At 42.4% G+C, this 22766-nt stretch overlaps 1 protein-coding gene across 2 annotated transcripts in view; it reads left to right on the top strand.

Annotated features, from left to right (window-relative positions):
- The window catches only part of LOC121586490 (ras-related protein Rab-26-like), an 84614-nt gene that overhangs the window by 38486 nt on the left and 23362 nt on the right, over positions 1 to 22766 (top strand). For both annotated transcript variants that reach the window (XM_041903207.2, XM_041903215.2), the window contains exon 5: positions 9869 to 9921. In XM_041903207.2, the coding sequence (XP_041759141.1) occupies positions 9869 to 9921 (53 nt within the window). The remainder of the gene's footprint in view (positions 1 to 9868; positions 9922 to 22766) is intronic.

Genomic DNA, 22766 nt, shown 5'->3' with positions numbered 1-22766 from the left:
ACAGCGGGAAACAGAACACTAGTTGTGTGTGTGTCTGTGTGTGCATGCGTGCGTGCTATTTCGGGAGCAGGTCCGTCAGTCCCAGACAGATGTGATGCTGTAGGCCATCCTGAGCAGGTGTGGGAGAATGCACACAAACATACAGATGCACAGTGATAAAGGAAATCACAGTTATGCACGCCACACCGGGCTTACACAGACAGACAGACAGACATACAGATACACATAAATAAACGACTAATCTTCGCAGGGAGGATAAGCAGATTGCTGACAGTTTCTCCTCTGCCTGCTGTGTGGCCTGCTGATGTGGAGGTGGTGAGCTGGGATCCACTCTGTTACACCACTGTATAGAGACTCACAGACAAGCCTTGTTTTCAGCTGGAGGGGAGAAGAGTTCAGTTTGGGAAATTGGTGCACTCAGTCATGTTAAGGATCAATGAAATAAACATTCTCCTACTTGAGAAGAGGCTTGATTGTTGTGTTTATACAGTTAAGCTGTGTTGTATTTGTAGTCAAGTGTACTGGGGATGTAGAGAAGAAGTAGATCGTGAAAAGTGTGTAGGTGCGTGTGTGTCAGTGTTTCCCCTATATTCATTTAGCAGCGGTGGCCCACCACTCCCAAAATACAGTGCCTTGCAAAAGTATTCATCCCCCTTGGCGTTTTTCCTATTTTGTTGCATTACAACCTGTAATTTAAATGGATTTTTATTTGGAGTTCATGTAATGGACATACACAAAATAGTCCAAATTGGTGAAGTGAAATGAAAAAAAATCTGGTTTGTGCATATGTATTCACCCCCTTTGCCATGAAGCCCCTAAATAAGATCTAGTGCAACCAATTACCTTCAGAAGTCACATAATTAGTTAAATAAAGTCCACCTCTTGTGCAATCTAAGTGTCACATGATCTGTCACATGATCTCAGTATATATACACCTGTTCTGAAAGGCCCCAGACTCTGCAGCGCCACTAAGCAAGGGGCACCACCAAGCAAGCGGCACCATGAAGACCAAGGAGCTCTCCAAAGAGGTCAGGGACAAAGTTGTAGAGAAGTACAGATCAGGGTTGGGTTATAAAAAAATATCCGAAACTTTGAACATTCCATGGAGCACCATTAAATCCATTATTAAAAAATGGAAAGAATATGGCACCACAACAAACCTAACAAGAGAGGGCCGCCCACCAAACTCACGGACCAGGCAAGGAGGGCATTAATCAGAGAGGCAACAAAGAGACCAAAGATAACCCTGAAGGAGCTGCAAAGCTCCACAGCGGAGATTGGAGTATCTGTCCATAGGACCACTTTAAGCCGTACACTCAACAGAGCTGGGCTTTACAGAAGAGTGGCCAGAAAAAAGCCATTGCTTAAAGAATAAATTAAGCAAACACGTTTGGTGTTCGCCAAAAGGCATGTGGGAGACTCCTCAAATATATGGAAGAAGGTACTCTGGTCAGATGAGACTAAAATTGAGCTTTTTGCCCATCAAAGAAAACGCTATGTCTGGCGCAAACCAACACCTCTCATCACGCCGAGAACACCATCTTTTTGATGGATTGTGCTAAATACAGGGAAATTCTTGAGGGAAACCTGTTTCAGTCTTCCAGAGATTTGAGACTGGGACGGAGGTTCACCTTCCAGCAGGACAATGACCCTAAGCATACTGCTAAAGCAACACTCAAGTGGTTTAAGGGGAAACATTTAAATGTCTTGGAATGGCCTAGTCAAAGCCCAGACCTCAATCCAATTGAGAATCTGTGGTATGACTTAAAGATTGCTGTAAACCAGCGGAACCCATCCAACTTGAAGGAGCTGGAGCAGTTTTGCCTTGAAGAATGGGCAAAAATCCCAGTGGCTAGATGTGCCAAGCTTATAGAGACATACCCCAAGAGACTTGCAGCTGTAATTGCTGCAAAAGGTGGCTCTACAAAGTATTGACTTTGGGGGGGTGAATAGTTATGCACACTCAAGTTTTCTGTTTTTTTGTCTTATTTCTTGTTTGTTTCACCCCAAAAAATATTTTGCATCTTCAAAGTGGTAGGCATGTTGTGTACATCAAATGATACAAACCCCCCAAAAATCCATTTTAATTCCAGGTTGTAAAGCAACAAAATAGGAAAAATGCCTAGGGGGATGAATACTTTCGCAAGCCACTGTATATGATGTAATTTCTTTTTTATATATGTGCATTCGGAAAGTATTCAGAACTCTTGGCTTTTTCCACATTTTGTTACGTTACAGCCTACATTTTTGAAAATGTAAAAAAAATATTTAAAAAATACCTTATTTACATAAGTATTCAGACCCTTTGCTATGAGACTCGAAATTAAACTCAGGTTCATCCTGTTTCCATTAAACATCCTTGACATGTTTCTACAACTTGATTGGAGTCCACCTGTGGTAAATTCAATTGATTGGACATGATTTGGAAAGGCAGACACCTGTCTATATAAGGTCCCACAGTCAGTGGTGGAAAAAGTACCCAATTGTCATACTTGAGTAAAAGTAAAGATACCTTAATAGAAAATGACTCAAGTAAAAGTGAAAGTCATCCAGTAAAATACTACTTGAGTAAAATTCTAAAAGTATTTGGTTTTAAATATACTTAAGGGTCAGAAGTAAAAGTATAAATAATTTAAAATTCCTTATATAAAGCCAACCAGACGGCATATTTTTTTTTTTTTACGGATAGCCATGGGCGTGCTCCAATACTCAGACGTCATTTACAAACAAATCATGTGTTTAGTGAGTCTGCCAGATCAGAGGCAGTAGGGATGACCATGGATGTTCTCTTAATAAATGTGTGAATTAGGCAATTTTCCTATCCTACGAAGCATTCAACATTTTGGGTGTCAGGGAAAATGTATGGAGTAAAAAGTACATACTTTTCTTTAGGAATGTAATGAAGTAAAGTAAAAGTTGTCAAAAATATAAATAGTTAAGTAAAGTACAGATACCCCAAAAAACTACTTAAGTAGTACTTTCAAGTATTTTTATTTAAGTACTTTACACCACTGCCCACAGTTGACGGTGCATGTCAGAGCAAAATCCAAGCCGAGATCTGGGGAATGGTACCAACAAATGTGTGCAGCATTGAAGGTCCCCAAGAACACAATGGCCTCCATCATTCTTAAATGGAAGAAGTTTGGAACCACCAAGACTCTTCCTAGAGCTGGCCACCCGGCCAAACTGAGCAATCGGGGGAGAAGGGCCTTGGTCAGGGAGGTGACCAAGAACCCGATGGTCACTTTGACAAAGCTCCAGAGTTCTCTGTGGAGATGGGAGAACCTTCCAGGAGGACAACCATCTCTGCAGCACTCCACCAATCAGGCCTTTATGGTAGAGCGGCCAGATGGAAGCCACTCCTCAGTAAAAGGCACATGATAGCCCGCTTGGAGTTTGCCAAAAGGCATCTAAAGACTCTCAGACAATGAGAAACAAGATTCTCTGGTCTGATGAAACCAAGATTGAACTATTTGGCCTGAATGCAAGCGTCACATCTGGAGGAAACCTGGCACCATCCCTACGGTGAAGCATGGTGGTCGCAGCATCATGTTGTGGGGATGTTTTTCAGCGGAAGGGACTGGGAGACTAGTCAGGATCGAGGGAAAGATGACCGAAGCAAAGTACAGAGAGATTTTTGATGAAAACCTGCTCCAGAGCGCTCAGGACCTCAGACTGGGCCGAAGGTTAACCTTCCAACAGGACAACGTCCCTAAGCACACAGCCAAGACAATGCAGGAGTGGCTTCGGGACATGTCTCTGAATGTCCTTGAGTGGCCCAGCCAGAGCCCGGACTTGAACTCGATTGAACATCTCTGGAGAGACCTGAAAATAGCTGTGCAGCGACGCTCCCCATCCAACCTGACAGAGCTTGAGAGGATCTGCAGAGAAGAATGGGAGAAACTCCCCAAATACAAGTGTGCCAAGCTTGTAGCGTCATACCCAAGAAGACTCAAGGCTGTAATCGTTGCCAAAGGTGCTTCAACAAAGTACTGAGTAAAAGGTCTGAATACTTATATAAATGTGATATAATGTTTTTAGGGCACAAAATTCCACAAACCTGTTTCTATGGGGTATTGTGTGTAGATTGATGAGGGAAAAAAACGATTTAATCAATTTTAAAATAGGCTGTAACGTAACAAAATGTGGAAAAGGTCAAGGGGTCTGAATAGTTTCCGAATGCATTGTATTTCTTCCGAGACATGCTTTAAAATGGATAGTGTGAGAGTTTGGCAATTAAGCCCTTTTTCTACTTACGCATAGTCAGATGAACTCATGGATACCATTGTTATGTCTGCATGCAGTTCGAAGGAAGTTGCTAACTAGCGTTAGTACAATTGCTAACTCAAATTAACGCAATGACTGGAAGTCTATGGGAACGCTAGTTTGCAATTGCTTGCAAAACTACCTTCAACTTAATTCAAAATGCACGCAAAGACATACAAATGTTATCCACAGGTTAAATTGCCAAAATCAGAGTGACACGTTACAACGTATTTTTGTAGCAAACAGCGCGAGCGGTGGCGCGAATGAGAGCTACGAGCTTACAGCCACCGCTTGCTCCTCATCATAAAGGGCCTCATTGCCAAAATCCTGAAGTATCCCTTGAATAGAGGGTGATGAGAATCTATCCTTTGCTAAATACCATGCCTGAAGATGTACAGTACCATAAATGATCAGCAGGGCCAGAAATTACCCTGTACTTGATAGCCTATGTAAGTTTCGATGGGGGGAGGGGGGCTACCAACCAAGTGGCTAAACCATTGAAATGAAAAGATGATTTTAAATGTGTTGAATATTTAGGAAAAGTCAGGGAAGGAGCAGGATGTTGCAGTTTATTTTGGCAGTTTAATTTGCCCTGCCTACTAGGAGACCTGTTGCTAGTCTCTCTGCTGGTCTCTCTGTTTGTCAGTGCTTGCTGGGCTGGGGAATATAACTTTTATCATTGTACTCCAGAGTGGCACTGGGGGAATAGAGTGGTCTGTGAGCACAGTGTGAATTAGGGCTTGCAGATACGTGCTTGTGTCACTAATGCCGGCCAAACTGTGGGAGTGGGGCTTGATGTGGGACTTGATGGAAGGCTTGGCACACGCAGGGATAGAGAAATAAAAATAATAGGAAGAAAGGATTGTCATGGAACAAATAGAAATAGTTTAGCATTGTTGTTTATTTTATTCAGCCCACCATTACAGATGTTTTAAATAAAATACAAATGAAGAATAAAGAACAAATGAAGTGAGTGATTGATAGAGATAAAGAGATTAAATGGAGTGGGCTGATTTGGAGTATCACAGTTTGGAGTGCTCTCAGCACTGTCGGTGCAGTTTGGAGTGCTCTCAGCACTGTCTGTGCAGTTTGGAGTGCTCTCAGCACTGTCTGTGCAGTTTTCAGCACTCTCAGCACTGTCGGTGCACTCCTCCTCTACTCATCCTCTCTATCATCTTTAGTTGCTCCACTCCTCTCCTCCCTAATGTCTCCCCATGCATTCTGCTCATCAGCAGCCCCAGGATAAATATCTCACATCTCAGGGGGACAGGGTGGATTGAGGAGAGGGAAACAGGGGAAGCAGAGAGAAACGGAGAAAGAGATGGAAGAAGGAGAAAGAAACAGAGGGAGCAGAAGGAAATAGAGGGAGGAGAGGAAAACAGAGAGAGAAGATGAAGTTGAGAGATGGAGGAGAGAGGAACAGCAGGTGGAGAGAGATATTGAAGGGGGAATAGTTAAAAACAGGAAGGACAGGGAAATACATGTAGGAAAAAGAAGAACGAGATTGAGATGGAGGGAGGAGAGCAATTGAGGAAGATAAAAACCAAGCACTAAGGGAATTACTTAGTGGGTTATAGGTGGAACATTGAGAGTGTGATCCATCAAACTCATCTCTACAGGCTGCCTGCTGCATATGAATTAAGAGTCTACCTAAGTAACATAATAAAAACCTCCCCATCAAAATCTGTCAGTTTAAGCTAGAGATATCATGCTTGGGCTGCATCTCAATCCACTGCATCCGCCAATGTCGGCCATCAACATCTGCAGTGGAAGGTGGCTGAGCTACAGCGATATTTGTCAGACGATGAGACATCCCAAAAATGGGTCTTCTCACGAAAATGTCTGTAGCGTCCTACATACTAATATGACCACTCTATGGAAAGATGAGACTCTCATGAACACGATGCTCTACGACCCCCACAAGTGTCACAGGATTAATCTGAAGTCGGTAACGCTGATGTGCCAACTTCTGTCTGTAGCATCCAAACTGTTTGGACTCTCACAAACATGATCGTGTTCTCCGTTTTGCTCTACGACCCCCACAAGTGTCACAGACTCATCTGAATGTAACCCATACAAATGAATGGCAGTATGGAGGTAGTTTTTATCCAGCAAAAATAAGGGATGAAATATGTGTCCACAAAAACAAAAATATTTCCTGAGCTTTTTTATATATTCTAGATATAGGACAGACACTTCAAAACCTTATTCCTTATGATTTATTTTGGGACTTTTTTGTTGTTGTTGCCATTTATGAATGTGTTATTCAATGTGTTTCTATGGGCTATAGTAGTAAATGTCAAATTCAATATTTTATCAAATCATTTTTAAATATATATATATTTTTTATAGCTAAAGGATTCCTAAAATTCAAAATCAATAGCTAAATGATTCATGGTATGACCATCTGTTAGCTTAGTATCCTCCTGAAAATAGTTGTCTAGCAATGATCAACAACCTATTTGACAGAGCTTGAAGAATTTAGAAAATAATAATGGGAAAATGTTGCACAATCCAAGTGTGGAAAGCTCAGAGACTTATCCAGAAAGACTCACAGCTGTAATTGCTTCCAAAGGTGCTTCTACAAAGTGTTGAATACTTATGTAAATGAGATATTTCTGTATTTCGTTTTCAATAAATTTGAAAACAATTCTAAAAACACATTTTCACTTTGTCATTATGGGGTATTCTGTGTAGATTTGTGAGAAAGAACATCTATTAAATTCATTTCAGGCTGTAACACAACAAAATGTGGAAAAGGTCAATAATTTCTGAAGGCACTATACATATTGAAGTGATGGGATATCCCATGTATTTTAAGGTGCACATTTCTAATGCACGTTATTCTTTCTATGTAATATCTTAGTCTGATTTGATTGATAATCCAAAGAAGTTGTAACAGTTATCAGAATGGGAAACAATTATTGTTATCTGATCAAAGGAGGATGTTTTCATTATTAATAATGATGATGAGGATTATCTGTTGATGTACATGTGGGTGGTTGTGACATGGCACTTTTCAGATATAGTTCCAGACAGACAGACAGACAGGCAGGAACATGCGCTCGACACACGCATGCACAGAAACACAGAAACAGAAATACACAGACAGTCAGAAGGCAGCGTTCTCTGCCTGTTTCACTGTCTGTTTTCTGGATCCTGGCATCCACTCACACACTCTTTATCACTGTCACCTAGCCCTAGTCCCCCTTAGGCAACAGAAAAATGGGCATACAGCTGTCACTGTCAAGCGCATAGCATCTGTGTATTCTCAATGGTTGGCAGCTGACAGGTGTTTTATGCTGGGTTGATGCATTGGGCTACATGATGTTTGTCTGAAGTTTTTTTCCTTGGATGTTTTAATGGCTATACATTGTTGTATGTATGTATTTTAGATTAGCTGTGTGTGTTGTGCAAAGGATAACTATTTGAACACCACCTGCCATCGTTGGCCATTTCCTTAATGTATCTTGAGTCGCCATTCCTCCCTTATAAAAATGCCCATTATTTAAAAATATTGAGTTCCAAGCCTCAGATTTTGGTGACTGGGAACCCCTGGGAGCAACAGTTTAACTCAATCGCCACCAGGACCTTCACCTCTCACTGTTACAGGAGAGATCATTTGATTGGAGAGGGTGAAGGAGAGGAGAGGAGGTGTGTTTTTTCTCCTCTCACTCATCTGTTAGAGGCTGATATAGACAGCTGCATTCAGACCTGTTCTGTTCTGTTCAAGGCTGTATATCACAGCTGCTGTACTCCAGTAGACAGAACATCTCTCTCTCTCTCTCTCTCTCTCTCTCTCTCTCTCTCTCTCTCTCTCTCTCTCTCTCTCTCTCTCTCTCTCTCTCTCTCTCTCTCTCTCTCTCTCTCTCTCTCTCTCTCTCTCTCTCTCTCTCTCTCTCTCTCTCTCTCTCTCTCTCTCTCTCTCTCTCTCTCTCTCTCCCTCTCTCTCTCTCTCTCTCTCTCTCTCTCTCTCTCTCTCCCTCTCCTCTCTCTCTCTCTCTCTCTCTCTCTCTCCCTCTCTCTCCCTCTCTCTCTCTCTCTCTCTCTCTCTCTCTCTCTCTCTCTCTCTCTCTCTCTCTCTCTCTCTCTCTCTCCCTCTCCCTCTCTCTATCTCTCTCTCTCTCTTTCTCTCCGCTCCACCGGTGGTGTGTAAAAAGCCCTTGCTGTGTTATCGGTGAGGGCGACAGAGCAGGTTACGGCTCCATTCTACCCAGCCATGCGATAATTACAGCATATTAAGAAGAGGAAGAAAGGATTGCCATGGAACAAAGACAAATAGTTTAGCATTGTTGTTTATTTTATTCAGCCCACCAGTAGAGTTGTCCTTCTTCTCAGACAAATGTGAGATTTTTTAATAGTTTTGAATAAAATACAAATAAAGAATAAACACAAATGAAGTGAGTGATTGATAGTTTACCTCAGTCACCACTGGGACCTTCACCTCTACCTCTCACTGTTACAGGAGAGATCATTTGATTGGAGAGGGTGAAGGAGAGGAAAGGAGGTGTGTTTTTTCTCCTCCTCTCACTCGTCTGTTAGATGCTGATAAAGACAGCTGCATTCAGACCTGTTCTGTTCTGTTCAAGGCTGTATATCACAGCTGCTGTACTCCAGTAGACAGAACATCTCTCTCTCTCTCTCTCTCTCTCTCTCTCTCTCTCTCTCTCTCTCTCTCTCTCTCTCTCTCTCTCTCTCTCTCTCTCTCTCTCTCTCTCTCTCTCTCTCTCTCTCTCTCTCTCTCTCTCTCTCTCTCTCTCTCTCTCTCTCTCTCTCTCTCCCGCTCTCTCTCTCTCTCTGTTTCTCTTTCTCTCCGCTCTACCGGTGGTGTGTAAATAGTCCTTGCTGTGTTATCAGTGAGCGAGAGAGAGCAGGCTACAGCTCCATTCTACCCAGCCATGCGGTAATTACAGCATATTATGCACCCTTCACAGAATCCCCCCCAACAAATAAAAAAAGTATAAAGGATTAACCCATAAATAAATTGGGAGCGAAATGCCAAAAGGAGGTGTGGAGCGGAGTGTGAGGGTGGAGAAAGGGTTTGGATCAAAAAGCTCATTCCCAAATATTTTGAGTAGATGAGAGTCTAGCTAAGTCCCTGTGGAGTGATTTCTTGTACACCCTTATGTGAGGTATACTTTCTGGCACCAAATGTTATGTACAGGTTGTCATGTCACTGTTACATGAGCTAAGAGGACAATATTATTTTTCAAATTTTGTAAGTACAGTATTGGCTTCAAAGAGGTGTAAATGTCATTATGATTGTTATGTGTTGATGAATATTGTTATATCACTGTGGTACAAGCCATCTGGGCTGTGAATATAGCAAGCTCACTGTGGTCTAAGCGTGAACATTCTGGCTCGGCTGATTACATGATTATATTCATAATTTCCAACCTCAGATGGAAGTTCTACACCATTCTATTTCCTGTTTTAATTTCATGACATCACACCAAATATTAAAGATCAATTTAAAAGGTTTTAAAGTTCCCTTTTTTTGTCTTTTCTCTTTACTTTCTATCAAGTCTTATCATAGTGATTCTAGTGGAAGCCGTCCATAGATATCCTGTTGATATGCTCTATGTCTGTGTTCTCTCCACAGCTCTCATCTTGCTCTACGATGTCACCAACAAGGCCTCCTTTGACAACATCAAGGTAAGACTCAGTCCTGTGTCAGTCCTGTCTGTGGGGCTCATCAACTTTTAACACTGCATAAAGGCTTTTATTTTCTTAATCTTTCCATCTCCTTCCCCCCGCCTCTATATATCTGGCATTGTCTAACCAGGGTCATCCCTCCATTCTCTTCATTTCCTTCATTTCTCTTTCATTGACATCTATGTCCACCTTCTCCCTCCGTTTCTCCATTACTGTCTAACCTACTCCATCCCTTCCTCCTCCCTCCATTTCTGCCTCATCTAAACGCCACTCTGTGTCTTTCTCCCTCTATTTCTTTCCATCTGTTTGATTTGAGGTCACTTGTTAAGCTGTTACAGTAAGTTGTGTAGAAGAACATTATAATAGCTCTGTCTTGTTTTGCATTTTACAATTTTAGACAGTAATGGAGAAATTGAGCCCATGGTGAGGTCAGAGATGGTTCTGATGATGATGGTGATAATAATGGTGATGGTCATGGTCGTGGTGATGATGATGATGATGATGGTGGGAGTGTGTAGGTGTAAATCCCAGGTAGTTGTTTTCCAAAATGGTGGAACAGATCAGTCGTGACACAAAATGGTGTCATCTCTCTGCTGTTACAGGCTGCTCTCTAACGAGACTGTGAATTTGAGGCCATTTCGACTCCATTTGGTGTACCCTCATCTTTTCATCCCCTCAGTCTTCTCCACAGATGTATTACATTCTTTTGATAAACAGTAAAGGACGAAAAGTCTTGGCGACAGGGGGTTTAAACATGGGCTATTAAATGGCTTCAAATGGCGTGTAGTCATCAAAGAGAGAGGCTATGTCGCGTAGCTGCAGACCCACCTGTTTCCACTGTTGTAACTGCAGCTGGTTCTCCTATAATTAATACAGGATAATACAGGAGATACATAGGTCCTTAGGGAAGCAGAGACAGCTTGGATACTCTCACTTACTTTCACTTATTTTGATCAACAGCACAGGTGATCTTACTCTCACGTAAGGGACAGTTAGAAAATTACTGGGGGGGAGGGGGTCCAAAATAGGAGAGGGGGGTGTAACTTCGTTTTTTTGCTTTGGAGAGGGTTGTGTGGATTTTTATTGGGCACAGGGGAGGGTAGTGCATTGTTCCCTGGTTTACATTAGCTGTTTTGCAGGTTTTCCTATATATACTGAACAAAAATATAAATGCAACATGTAAAGTGTTGGTCCCATTTTCCATGAGTTGAAATAAAAGATCCCAGAAATGTTCCATACGCACAAAAAGCGTATTTCTCTCAAATGTTAAGCACAAATTTGTTTACATCCCTGTTAGTGAGAATTTCTCCTTTGCCAAGATAATCCATCCACCTGATAGGTGTGACATATCAAGAAGCTGATTAAACAGCATGATCATAACACAGGTGCAGCTTATGCTGGGGACAATAAAAGGCCATTCTAAAATGTGCAGTTTTGTCACACGACACAATGCCACAGATGTCTCAAGTTTTGAGGGAGCGTGCAATTGGCATGCTGACTGCAGGAATGTCCAACAGAGCTGTTGCCAGAGAATTGAATGATCATTTCTAGAGCACAGTCCGCCACCAACGTCGTTTTAGAGAATTTAGCAGTACGTCCATGCCAGCCCAGCTTCTTCACCTGCGGGATCATCTAAGAGGGGGGTGGGGGGATGTCTGTCTGTAATAAAGCCCTTTTATGGGGAAAAACTCATTCTGATTGGCTGGGCCTGGCTACCCAGTGGGTGGATCTGGCTCCCAAGTGGGTGGGCCTATGCCCTTCCAGGCCCACCAATGGCTGCGCCCCAGGCCAGTCATTTCAAATCCAGAGATTAGGGCCTACTTAATTTATTTCAATTGAATGATTTCCTTCTATGCACTGTAACTCAGTAAAATATTTGAAATTGTTGCATGTTGCGTTTATAATTTTGTTCTGTATAATTTATTATATCCTAGCCAACTTTCCCCATCTGCATGCATGTGCCTCCCCTATCAAGGGGTTTTGATACTTTCTTTATACACTAGCCTACGCCACATTACCCACATTGCCGCCGATGGCTCCGGGCTCATATTCGTCACACTTGCACCTTTGATATTCGCCTCTCCAAAAACCATGAAATAACATGTTTTGTTGCCCATGATGAGGCTTTTTATCAGCTATTGACAATAAGCCAGATTCAAGTAACTTCCATGACAGCTTTGGGGTGCTGAAACGTGAAGTGTCAGCCGCGGCACAATCAGTCGGGAGGTGGACAGTACATGGGGCTGAAATTAGGCTAATTCAAGTTATTTATTTCAACAGTCTTCATTTTAATTTGAAAGAAACTAATAACAAGAAGGCTTTGTGTTGTAGCATATTTATTCCTATCACCTCCTTCCTATAGGCCAAATTTAAACTGTTGTACAAGAACACTGTCCATATCAGATTTTGCATATCGTTTATGAGTTAGCCCCACATATTTATGAACGGCTGAGCCTGATGTCTTTTGTAGTAAGCTATCTCATGAATTGATATAATGTATCCAAGTGAGTAGACACCTAAGACAATTGATTCATAAATGATTCACGCCTGATGCCCTCAATTGCCCTTCGTGCCCATTCCCATACCCTATAATTCTGTATTTCTTTGTGACTAACTTGTATGCAGGTAGAACAGAGAAGCCACATCCCTGATTGGCAGATGAGTGGCAACCTTGATTAGAAGCACCTGCTGCTCATCGATTGCTCACCTGTGTTCCCTACAAATGCTGTTTTGAATGAAAAAGATTTGTACCTACACCCTGAAGAAGGCTGCAAAGCTAATGCAGTTAAAATAATAATAAAATGAAGTAAGCTTTATGCAACATATTTTTGAGTGCGGACCCATCACACCTTTTATTTTTCTGAATTCACAGGTTTTACGCACCAGCCAAGCTTCTGGGAGAGCTCGATGGTCCCCTTTTGATTAGAAATAAGAGGTAGACCTACCTGTTTGACAGACAAAATTATAGGCTATCCATAGATTTGTCAATTCCTCCAATAGTGTCAACATTCCTCAAATACCTCTGGGTCCGTGAAGTACAAGGGAAGGGTCATGCTAAAAAAAAAAATTAGTTGGGGATGGGGGGTGCATTTTTAAAAACTACATTTCGAGTTGGACCCCCTCTTCCCCCAGTAATTTTCAAACAGTCCCTAAACAGTTGCCGTTGATAATGACAGTAATAATGGATGGGTATTTATAAAGCACATTGCACCAGATCTTGTAAGGGGGGAACGCATTGCATCCACCTCAAATGTGTAGCACTCATTTAAGAGTTCAGTATTACTATGAAATTCAAATTGTTCATCTATCATATATCTCTATATTTTTCTATACAAATCAATGCGGTATACATGAGTTATATATTTAAAAAAATATTTTCACTGTAAACTCCCTCCTCCTTCTCATTCATATACCATATCTCAGTATCATATTTCTGTTTATTACCTATCCGTTCGTGCTGCAGAACACAGAATGATAAATAAACTATTCCCATTTGAGTTTGGTGGATCCCTGCCTGCTTATCCTTTCTATGCATAATGTACGCATGACAGCCCATCTACAGTGTATTCGGAATGTATTCAGACCCCTTCCCCTTTTCCACATTTTGTTATGTTACAGCCTTATTCTAAAATTGATTAAATTAATTATTTTCCTCATCAATCTACACACAATACCCCATAAAGACAAAGCGAAAACAGGTTTTTAGACATTTTTGCAAATTTATAAAAAATGTAAAGCAAATATACTTTATTTACATAAATATTCAGACCCTTTGCTATGAGACTCAAAATTGAGCTCAGGTGCATCCTGTTTCCATTGATCATCCTTGAGATGTTCCTACAATTTCCACCTGTGGTAAATTCAATTGATTGGATATGATTTGGAAAGACAAACCTGTCTATATAAGGTCCCACAGTTGACAGTGCATGTCAGAGCAAAAACCAAGCCATGAGGTCAAAGGAATTGTCCGTAGAGCTCCGAGACAGGATTGTGTCGTGAGAGGATCTGAAGAGAATGGGAGAAACTCCCCAAATACAGGTGTGCCAAGCTTGTAGCGTCATACCAAAGAAGAATTGAGGCTGTAATCGCTGGCAAAGGTGCTTCAACAAAGTACTGTGATTTGTTTTTTCCGTTTTTTTTTTAAATATATAGATTCGCTAACATTTCTAAAAACCTGTTTTTGCTTTGTCATTATGGGGTATTGTGTGTAGATTGATGAGGGAAAAAAACAAGTATGGAAAAAGTCAAGGGGTCTGAATACTTTCCGAATGCTCTGTCCATCCACAACATGGAGATTCACCCACATACTGGAGCATAGTGCATGACAGCTTTATCATCATAAGCAGGTGCTGTTTAGCGCTTCAGGGGCAGGTGCATTGAGAGAGACAGGGGGTGGGAGGTTTTTACGTACATCCAAACTTTTCACAGGAGCTGGGAACATCCACTCACCATTATACTGCTCCCTAGTATACTGTTTTATAAATTGTTTTGCATGCAAGCCATGGACATTCTCACCATAAAGCCAAGGACGGTGAACCATTCTAATAAGTTTGGTTTTTAATCAAATTAAATGGAAAACAAGCAATTGTTACAGGAAAATCATTTAAATGTTTCTAATTTAAATGTTTCTAAATACGAGGGGAATCTTATCTCTCGTTGGGCACATGGACACATGGATGGGGGTTTTATGCACGTCCAAAATAATAACGGGAGCTGGCTAAAATAATGATAAAAAGGGGATGTTCACTGTTGCTGCTCCCAAACCTGATCTTTTAATAAAGCTTTGGTGATTAATATTTATTTCAAAGCAGTCTCACAAGCCAAACCCTTTATTGATATGCTGCTATTTGGCGAATGCATTGGGCAGGACAAAATAATATAGCCTTCATTGAAGGGAGGGTTTGTTTTTAATCAAATGATGCAAAAAACAAGCAATTTGTTTAAAGAAAACAACAACAATATGTCTAATTATGATGGGGTCAGAAGTATGACACTGTATCACAAATAACGTCTCTCGTGCACACATAGGCCTGAATGTCTTTACGCGTAACATTTGCACGTGTCTACAAAATACTACGCTCTTGTCAATTGTATCGTTGCTTACGTGCGAGGCATATTTAAAAAAGAATCTGCTGTTGATATGGAATTATAGGAGGACTGAAAACTTTGGAGGAGCGAGTGCATCTTTAGTAATCGGACGAGGGGCGCTCTTTGAAAATGGGGATGGAGAGCCTACAAGTGAAAATGAAGTATGTGAATTGTGAATCATGACAAAGCCTATATGCAAAAAACTCAAATATTTCAAGGCACTCTCAGAAGACCATTTAAAACCACTTTATTCATAGTGCTACTTGGCTAATGCATGGCCGGGATAAAAATATGCACCTATGCGAAGCTTCTAAACCAGCCTTGATTAAGGGGAGGGTAGACTATGCTTGGTTTTGAATAATAATAAAAAAAATAGGGGAAACCAATCTTATTTTAAATGTTTCTAAATATGAGATCCACCGGCACAAAAGGCACATGTCTCATTCCATTGGCACTGTGTATCATGTCTGGGTAGGCTGGGCATATGCTCTCAAAATCCATGCCGTTATCAACTGCATTACCATTAAGACCTGCTTTTTGTGGGTCTTAAAACTTCTCATTAACGCTGCATGAAATTGTCACTTTTCCGCTTGTTTTTAAGAACACACCTCAGATATTGCCATTCCTCCCACCTCATTTTACAAGCTAGCTGATGTTAGACAGGTAAATTACCGAACCTGGAGTAAGGGCTGGAAAATGCCAGTGTGCCAGTTTTTACATGATGAAATTGCAAACTAATGTGCGTTTTTGACACTTGCGCCTCCTTAGCGCCAGCTGAAAATTTAGCTTAGACACTTAATGCAGCTGGGTCATGGTACATTTACAAAGTCCCAGGTTTGGATGTTTCCCTTTGGGTCAGTCAACAGAAAAGCTTTCACCATCCTACACAAGCATTCATATACAGGTAACTGCAAAAATAACTGAAACATGAGTAAATGTAAATGAGGGATACAAAATATATTGAAAGCAGGTGCTTCCACACAGGTGTGGGTTCTGAGTTAATTAAGACATTAACATCCCATCATGCTTAGGGACATGTATAAAAATGCTCAGCAGGCCATTATTTTGGACATTATTTTGGCTACAATGGCCATGCCCCATAGGATGACAATACCCCCATTCACAGGGCACAAGTGGTCACTGAATGGTTTGATGGGCATGAAAAATATGTAATCTATATGCCATCTCAATCACCAGACCTCAACCCAAATGAACACATGGAAGATTCTGGAGTAGCGCCTGAGACAGCGTTTTCCACCACCATTAACTAAACACCAAATTAAATAATTTATTGTGGAAGAATGGTGTTGCATCTCCCCAATAGAGTTCCAGAGACTTTTAGAATCTATGCCAAGGTGCATTGAAGCTATTCAAATCAAAATCAAATTGTATTTCTGTGTGCGTATGTAGTGAATGTGTGTGAGTTTTGTGTGAGAGTGTCAGTGTAGTGTGTGTGTAAGTGTTTATATAGTGTGTACAGTGCATTCGGAATAAATTCAGACCCCTTGACTGATGTTACAGCCTTATTCTAAAATGTATTACATTGTTTTCCTCATCAATCTACACCCAATACCCCATAATGACATAGCAAAAACAGTTTTTTAGAAATTTTAGCAAATGTATATATAAAAAAGAAAAACTGAAATATGACATTTACATACGTTTTAAGACCCTTTACTCAGTACTTTGTTGAAGCACCTTTGGCAGCGATTACAGCCTCAAATCTATTATGCTACAAGCTTGGCACACCTGTATTTGGGGAGTTTCTCCTATTCTTCTCTGCAGATCCTCTCAAGCTCTGTCAGGTTGGATGGGGAGCGTTGCTGCACAGCTATTTTCAGGTCTCTCCAGAGATGTTCGATCAGGTACAAGTCCAGGCTCTGGCTGGGCCACTCAAGGACATTCAGAGAGTTGTCCCGAAGCCACTCCTGCGTTGTCTTGGCTGTGTGCTTAGGGTCGTTGTCCTGTTGGAAGGTGAACCTTCTCGCCAGTCTGAGGTCCTGGAGCATCAAGGAGCACTCTGTACTTTGCTCCGTTCATCTTTCCCTCTATCCTGACTAGTCTCCCAGTCCCTGTCGCTGAAAAACATCCCCACAGCCAGATTTCCTCCAGACGTGATGCCAGGCATTCAAGCTAAAGAGTTCAATCTTGGTTTCATCAGACCAGAGAATCCTGTTTCTCATGGTCTGAGAGTCCTTTAGGTGACTTTTGGCAAACTCCAAGCGGACTGTCATGTGCCTTTTACTGAGGAGTGGCCTCTGTCTGGCCGCTCTACCATAAAGCGCTGATTGGTGGAGTGCTGCAGAGATGCTTGTCCTTCTGGAAGGTTCTCCCATCTCCACAGAGGAGTTTGAATTTACCACAGGTGGACTCCAATGAAGTTGTAGAAACATCTCAAGGATGATCAATGGAAGCAGGATGCACCTGAGCTCAATTTCGATTCTCATAGCAAAGGGTCTGAATACTTATGTAAATAAGGTATTTCAGTTTTTTCTAAAATATCTAAAAACCCTATTTTGCTTCATGCATTATGGGGTATTGTGTGTAGATTGAGGAGGAAAATGTTTTATTTATTCAATTTTAGAATACTGCTGTAACAGAACAAAATGTGGAAAAAGGGAAAGGGTCTGTATATACAGTATAGAGTCAGTGCAAGATAGATTCAGTGCAGATAACCCGGGTAACCATTAATTAACTATTTAGCAGTCTTATGGCTATTTAACAGTCTTATGACTTGGGGGTGCAAGCTGTCTCGGAGCCTGTTGGTCCGAGGGGTGATGCTCCGGTACCATTTGCCGGACAGTAGCAGAGCGAACAGTCTATGGTTTGGAGAGCTGGACTATTTGGCAATTTTTCAGGCCTTCCTCTGACACCGCCTGATATAGAGGTCGTTGATGGCAGGGAGTTTGGCCACAGTGATATACTGGGCTGTCCGTACCACCCTCTGTAGCGGTTTGTGGTCGAGAGTGGTGCATTTGCCGCACCAAGTGATGATGCAGCCAGTCAAGATGCTTTCGATGGTGCAGCTGTAGAACTTTTTGAATATCCGAGGGCCCATGCCAAATCTTTTCAGCCTCCTGAGGGGGAAGAGGCGCTGTCGTGCCCTCTTCACATCTGTGCTGGTGTGTGTGGACCATGTTAAGTCCTTAGTGATGTGGACACCAAGGAACTTGAAGCTCTCGACCCGCTCCACTACAGCCCTGTCGATGTGGATGGGGGCAAGCTCTCCCTTCTTTGTCCTGTAGTCCACCATCAGCTCTTTGGTCTTACTGACGTTGAGGGAGAGGTTGTTGTCATGGCATCACACTGACAAGTCTCTGACCTCTTCCCTGTAGGCTGTCTCATCGTCGTCAGTGATCAGGCCTACCACCGTTGTGTCGTCAGCAAACTTGACGATGGTGTTGGTGTCGTGCGTGGCAACGCAGTCGCAGGTGAACAGGGAGTACAGGAGGGGACTAAGCACACACCCTTGAGGGGACCCGTGTTGAGGATCCGCATGGCGGAGGTGTTGTTGCCTACCCTCACCAACTGGGGCCGTCCTGTCAGGAATTCCAGGATCCAGTTAGAGAGGAAGGTGTTCAATCCCAGGGTCCCCAGCTTGGTGATGAGCTTGGAGGGGACTATGATGTTGAACGCTGAGCTGTAGTCTCTGAACAGCATTCTCACATAGTTATTTCCCATCTTGTCCAGGTGGGAAAGGGCAGTGTGAAGTGCAATTGCGATTGTGTCATCTGTGGATATGTTGGGGCGGTATGCAAATATGGTGGGTCCAGGGTTTCTGGCCCAATGGCCTATTAAGACACTTTATGTTGGTGTTTCCTTATTTTTATACCTGAACATTCTGCAATAGTATGTGCTTTGTATGTAATACACAGGTTTTCTTTGTGTTTGACCCTATTCACAACACTATATCCTTGCGGTGATGTTCAAGCTCAGGTGTTTTGTTCGACAGCATGCATTCCGTTTTTATTTTCAAGCACTCCACTCTGCAAGGCCATCCCTCCATTCCTCCATCCCTCTCTCATTCTCTCTATCTCTGTTTTCCGTAGAGATGTGGAGGGCCTTGAGTGCTCTGTTAGTTTGAATGGAGAGGTTTGAAGAGAAACCTTGGAGAGATTGTCGGGAGATTTTAGACTAGCTTGATTTGGTTCCCACCCATGCAATTTCATGATAGGTTTAATAGAGCTACATGTAGGTTCAATAGAGATACAAATATTATTTTACACTCAAAATGAAGAGGGGAAAGGAGAGAGACAGGGGTATAAGGAAGAGGAATAGAGAAGAAAGACCTAGACAAAATACATTTACATCATTTAGCAGACGTTCTAATCCAGAGCGATTTACAAATTGGGATGACAGAGAGAAACAAACAGACTACTGAAGACAGATTTAGATTTAGGTGTAAATCATTTCTGAGTTCATAGTTATTATTCAGATGTTAATGTGATACCTGTGCCCTGTGGTGTGTCTAGTCTGAGACTGACACAGAGACTGAGGGCAATAGTGTGGGAAGCCTAGCCCAACAGACTGATTTGAGAACAATTCCCAGCTGAGCGTGTTATTTCCTGCTGGGTAATTTGTTGCCTCTGCTCCCTCTCTTGCAGGCTGATAGGTGATTGTAACAGTGCACACACACACACACACACACACACACACACACACACACACACACACACACACACACACACACACACACAATTAAACACCCACACACACACACACACCAGCTTGCTCCTATTCCAATCAAGGTTTCAGTATTTTTTTCTGTCTAGTAACATTAGTAGGCAGAAATGGTCCAACAGAGCAGCAGAATGAAAAGGTTGTTGTTCAAATTTGATCATAACTGACTGCAAAGGTGGGAGTCATCCTGACAAAGGTACAAATGTCGTTCATCTCATAAAATACCATATGGGAGCATTATTTATTTTCATCTAATATTTTTCAATCTCCGGTTTGGCTGCCCTCTCCCTCAGTAAAGATATCACAGATACAGTATACCAGTCTGATATCAACCGTCTCCCCTGTTGGACTTTTTTGTAGTTCAGAGCTGAGATTCAATCTTCTCCACTGGATCTCACCATCTATCTCTCTCTCTCTCTCCCTATTATTCTCTCTCAATCATTATTTGCTTCTCTCTCCCTTCCACTCTCTTAACCCTATCTTTGTTAAACCCCTCTTCTGCCCATCACTTTTCTACAACATGTATCAAGGTAGTGTGGAACCCCGTATAATTGGCATATTCAACAGCGTTTAAGAAATATATTACCTTCAAGAGTGTTATCTTGTGATGAAGCCATCAATGTTATATGATTATTGGTGTCGTAAAAATTTTAGCTAACGGGTTAGAAATTAGCATGTTTGACATTTCAGTGGAAATACTATTATCAGCTTTTTGATAAGCGGTTTAGCAAATGAATACGTCCCGTATTATCGGCATACGGTCCCCAGTTATTGGCCACCTTACTATTTTGTTCAAATACAAGATATATCTGTTTAATTTTGTTCAAAAAAAGAGACACCAACCATGTACCCGAAGTGTTTACTAGATAGTTGACTAGCCTTCCGGTAAAAGATAATGACTTGTCTGTCAACTTTTCATTGCGTAGCCCGGTGCCCCTCCTGTGGACTCTTAAAAAATGGTTCTTCACCAACATATTCAGTGTTGTAACCAAATAATGTCTCATAATTTGTTTTACAGATTAATCTTATGTTTTGAGAAAATAGATAACAGTTGAATACTAAAATATGAGTATTAAAAATTTACATCAAATAAAACTTTAATTTCAGTTATGTGCATTGACATAAACAATGAAAACACTGTTGGAGTTTGTGTTGCAGAGGTGCATTTGGAAAGTAAAGGAAGAAATACACAAGATGGGTTGAAGAAATATATATATTATATTTTAGACATTTATTTTTTTGTGCAAATAAATAATTTCATATGAACACAAACAGAATAAACAATTAAATCTCGACCTCCATCCCTATAGTGTCACAAAAATCACAATAAAAATCCAGCTCCACCGCTACTCTGGATCCCACTGCACACACCTGCAGTGGAACCAGTGCTGGCAGAAGTCACAGAACACCCCATGGCACCTCAGATCTACACTCCTGAGGGGAGCTTGCAAGCGGACCATGCTCCCCGCAGGGAGCACAGCAGGTGGTGTCTTCTTAAAAAAAAAAAAATCATAATAATTAAATTTTATTAATATGGTTTTGCAAAATGTAGAAGTTCTTCAACAACAATAGTAATTGATACAGCTGAGAGAGAGAGAAAAACAGATTATGAAGTACCTGAAAGCGGTGCCATGGGTGGCGTGACAGACATGACCGGTGGAGCTTTTCTCTTCCTTTTCTGTGCTGCAGTTTGAGAAAAATTAGTTTTAGACAGAGCATGTTGCATGAAAACCCTTTTCAACTTTTTTACATCAATACCTCTGGAGGAAGCTGCAGAGGTTTTGGAGCAGGTGGAGATGACTTGAGGGCCGGTGCTATGGACTGTAGATATGTAAAGAGAGATTTTTTTTTTTTTACATTGCTGTTTTATAAAACAGATAACAAACAGTCATTTTTTCGTAATTTAACATGTGTTTACCTGTGGAGGTGGCGGTATTCAAATTGCAGGGGGCAGGGACACCAGACAAGGCTGCTATGGTGGTGTGACCAGGGAAGACGGAGGAGGCAGTTGGTGACAGACAGGGGGGGGTGGTGTGCATTGTGGTGGTGGTGGACAAAACCGCAGACGATGGCTTGGAGGAGCTGATGTTTATAATGGTGGGGTTTAGGGGCCGACGATGGTGTGGCCGGGAGAGTAGGCACGTGGCCTTCTTCTGCAGCTGGGGACTCCGGCGGCTCCTACAGGTGTTGCACACTGGGAGGCACTGGCAGTGGTGATGCAGCTGTCAAGAGTGGTTCCAGCAGGGGGTCCATCAGAGGCGATGGCGTCAATGGTCTCATCCATGGCAGCCCTCTCCTGTACCCTCTGTGTTATGAGGGCTGCCCGACGCTCTTTCTCCTCTGCCTCGGCCCTCTCCTTCTCACGCCTCTCCTGCCACTGGCGCGTGTATTCCTCCCCGGTGAGGCATGTGGCGACCACAGGGAGTCTTCTGTATCGGTCCAGCCGATACTTCAGGACAGTAAGGATGTGCCCCAGGTCCTTTGCTATCAGCCCCCCCCTCTATTAGGGGGTGCTCTTCTAGAGCTAGGGCTGGGACTGGAGCAGGGGCTGGTACTGGAGCAGGGGCTGAGGGTCCTCCTGTGGTCAATGGGGAGGAGGTGCTGATGGACGGCACAGTGCTGCTGGTTCCAGGAGAGGCGGTGATGGGACCCGAGACGGCATTAAATGGGACCCTTCAATGGCTGAAGGGTCAAAAGGGAAGAGGCCACACTTCTTAAACCCTTCTACCACATAGCGCATGTCCTTGCATCGCTGGTACGGGTAGCGGAGTAGGAGTGATACAAAATGGCTAAGGTCTCCAGCTACCTTGGAGAACTCAGCCTTTAAAGGGCCAAAGTATGCCACATCCAGCGGCTGCAGGACATGGGTGCAGTGTGGTGGAAGACAAAGAAGTATAACCCCTTCCCTTAGTGCCGCCGCGAGCACCTCCGGGTCCATGTGGCGCTTGTGCCCATCGAAGAGGAGAAGGAGAGGGCGCTCTTTCACTGCATGCTTAATGAAGTGCTGAAACCATTTCCTGAACAGGTCCCCGTCAATGTAGCCACTGCATGACAACGCAAAAACTGGTTTTTAGAAT

Source organism: Coregonus clupeaformis, chromosome 2, assembly GCF_020615455.1.
Source record: "Coregonus clupeaformis isolate EN_2021a chromosome 2, ASM2061545v1, whole genome shotgun sequence".
In the NCBI taxonomy this organism is placed as follows: domain Eukaryota; kingdom Metazoa; phylum Chordata; class Actinopteri; order Salmoniformes; family Salmonidae; genus Coregonus; species Coregonus clupeaformis.
This window is presented reverse-complemented; position numbering and strand designations above follow the sequence as displayed.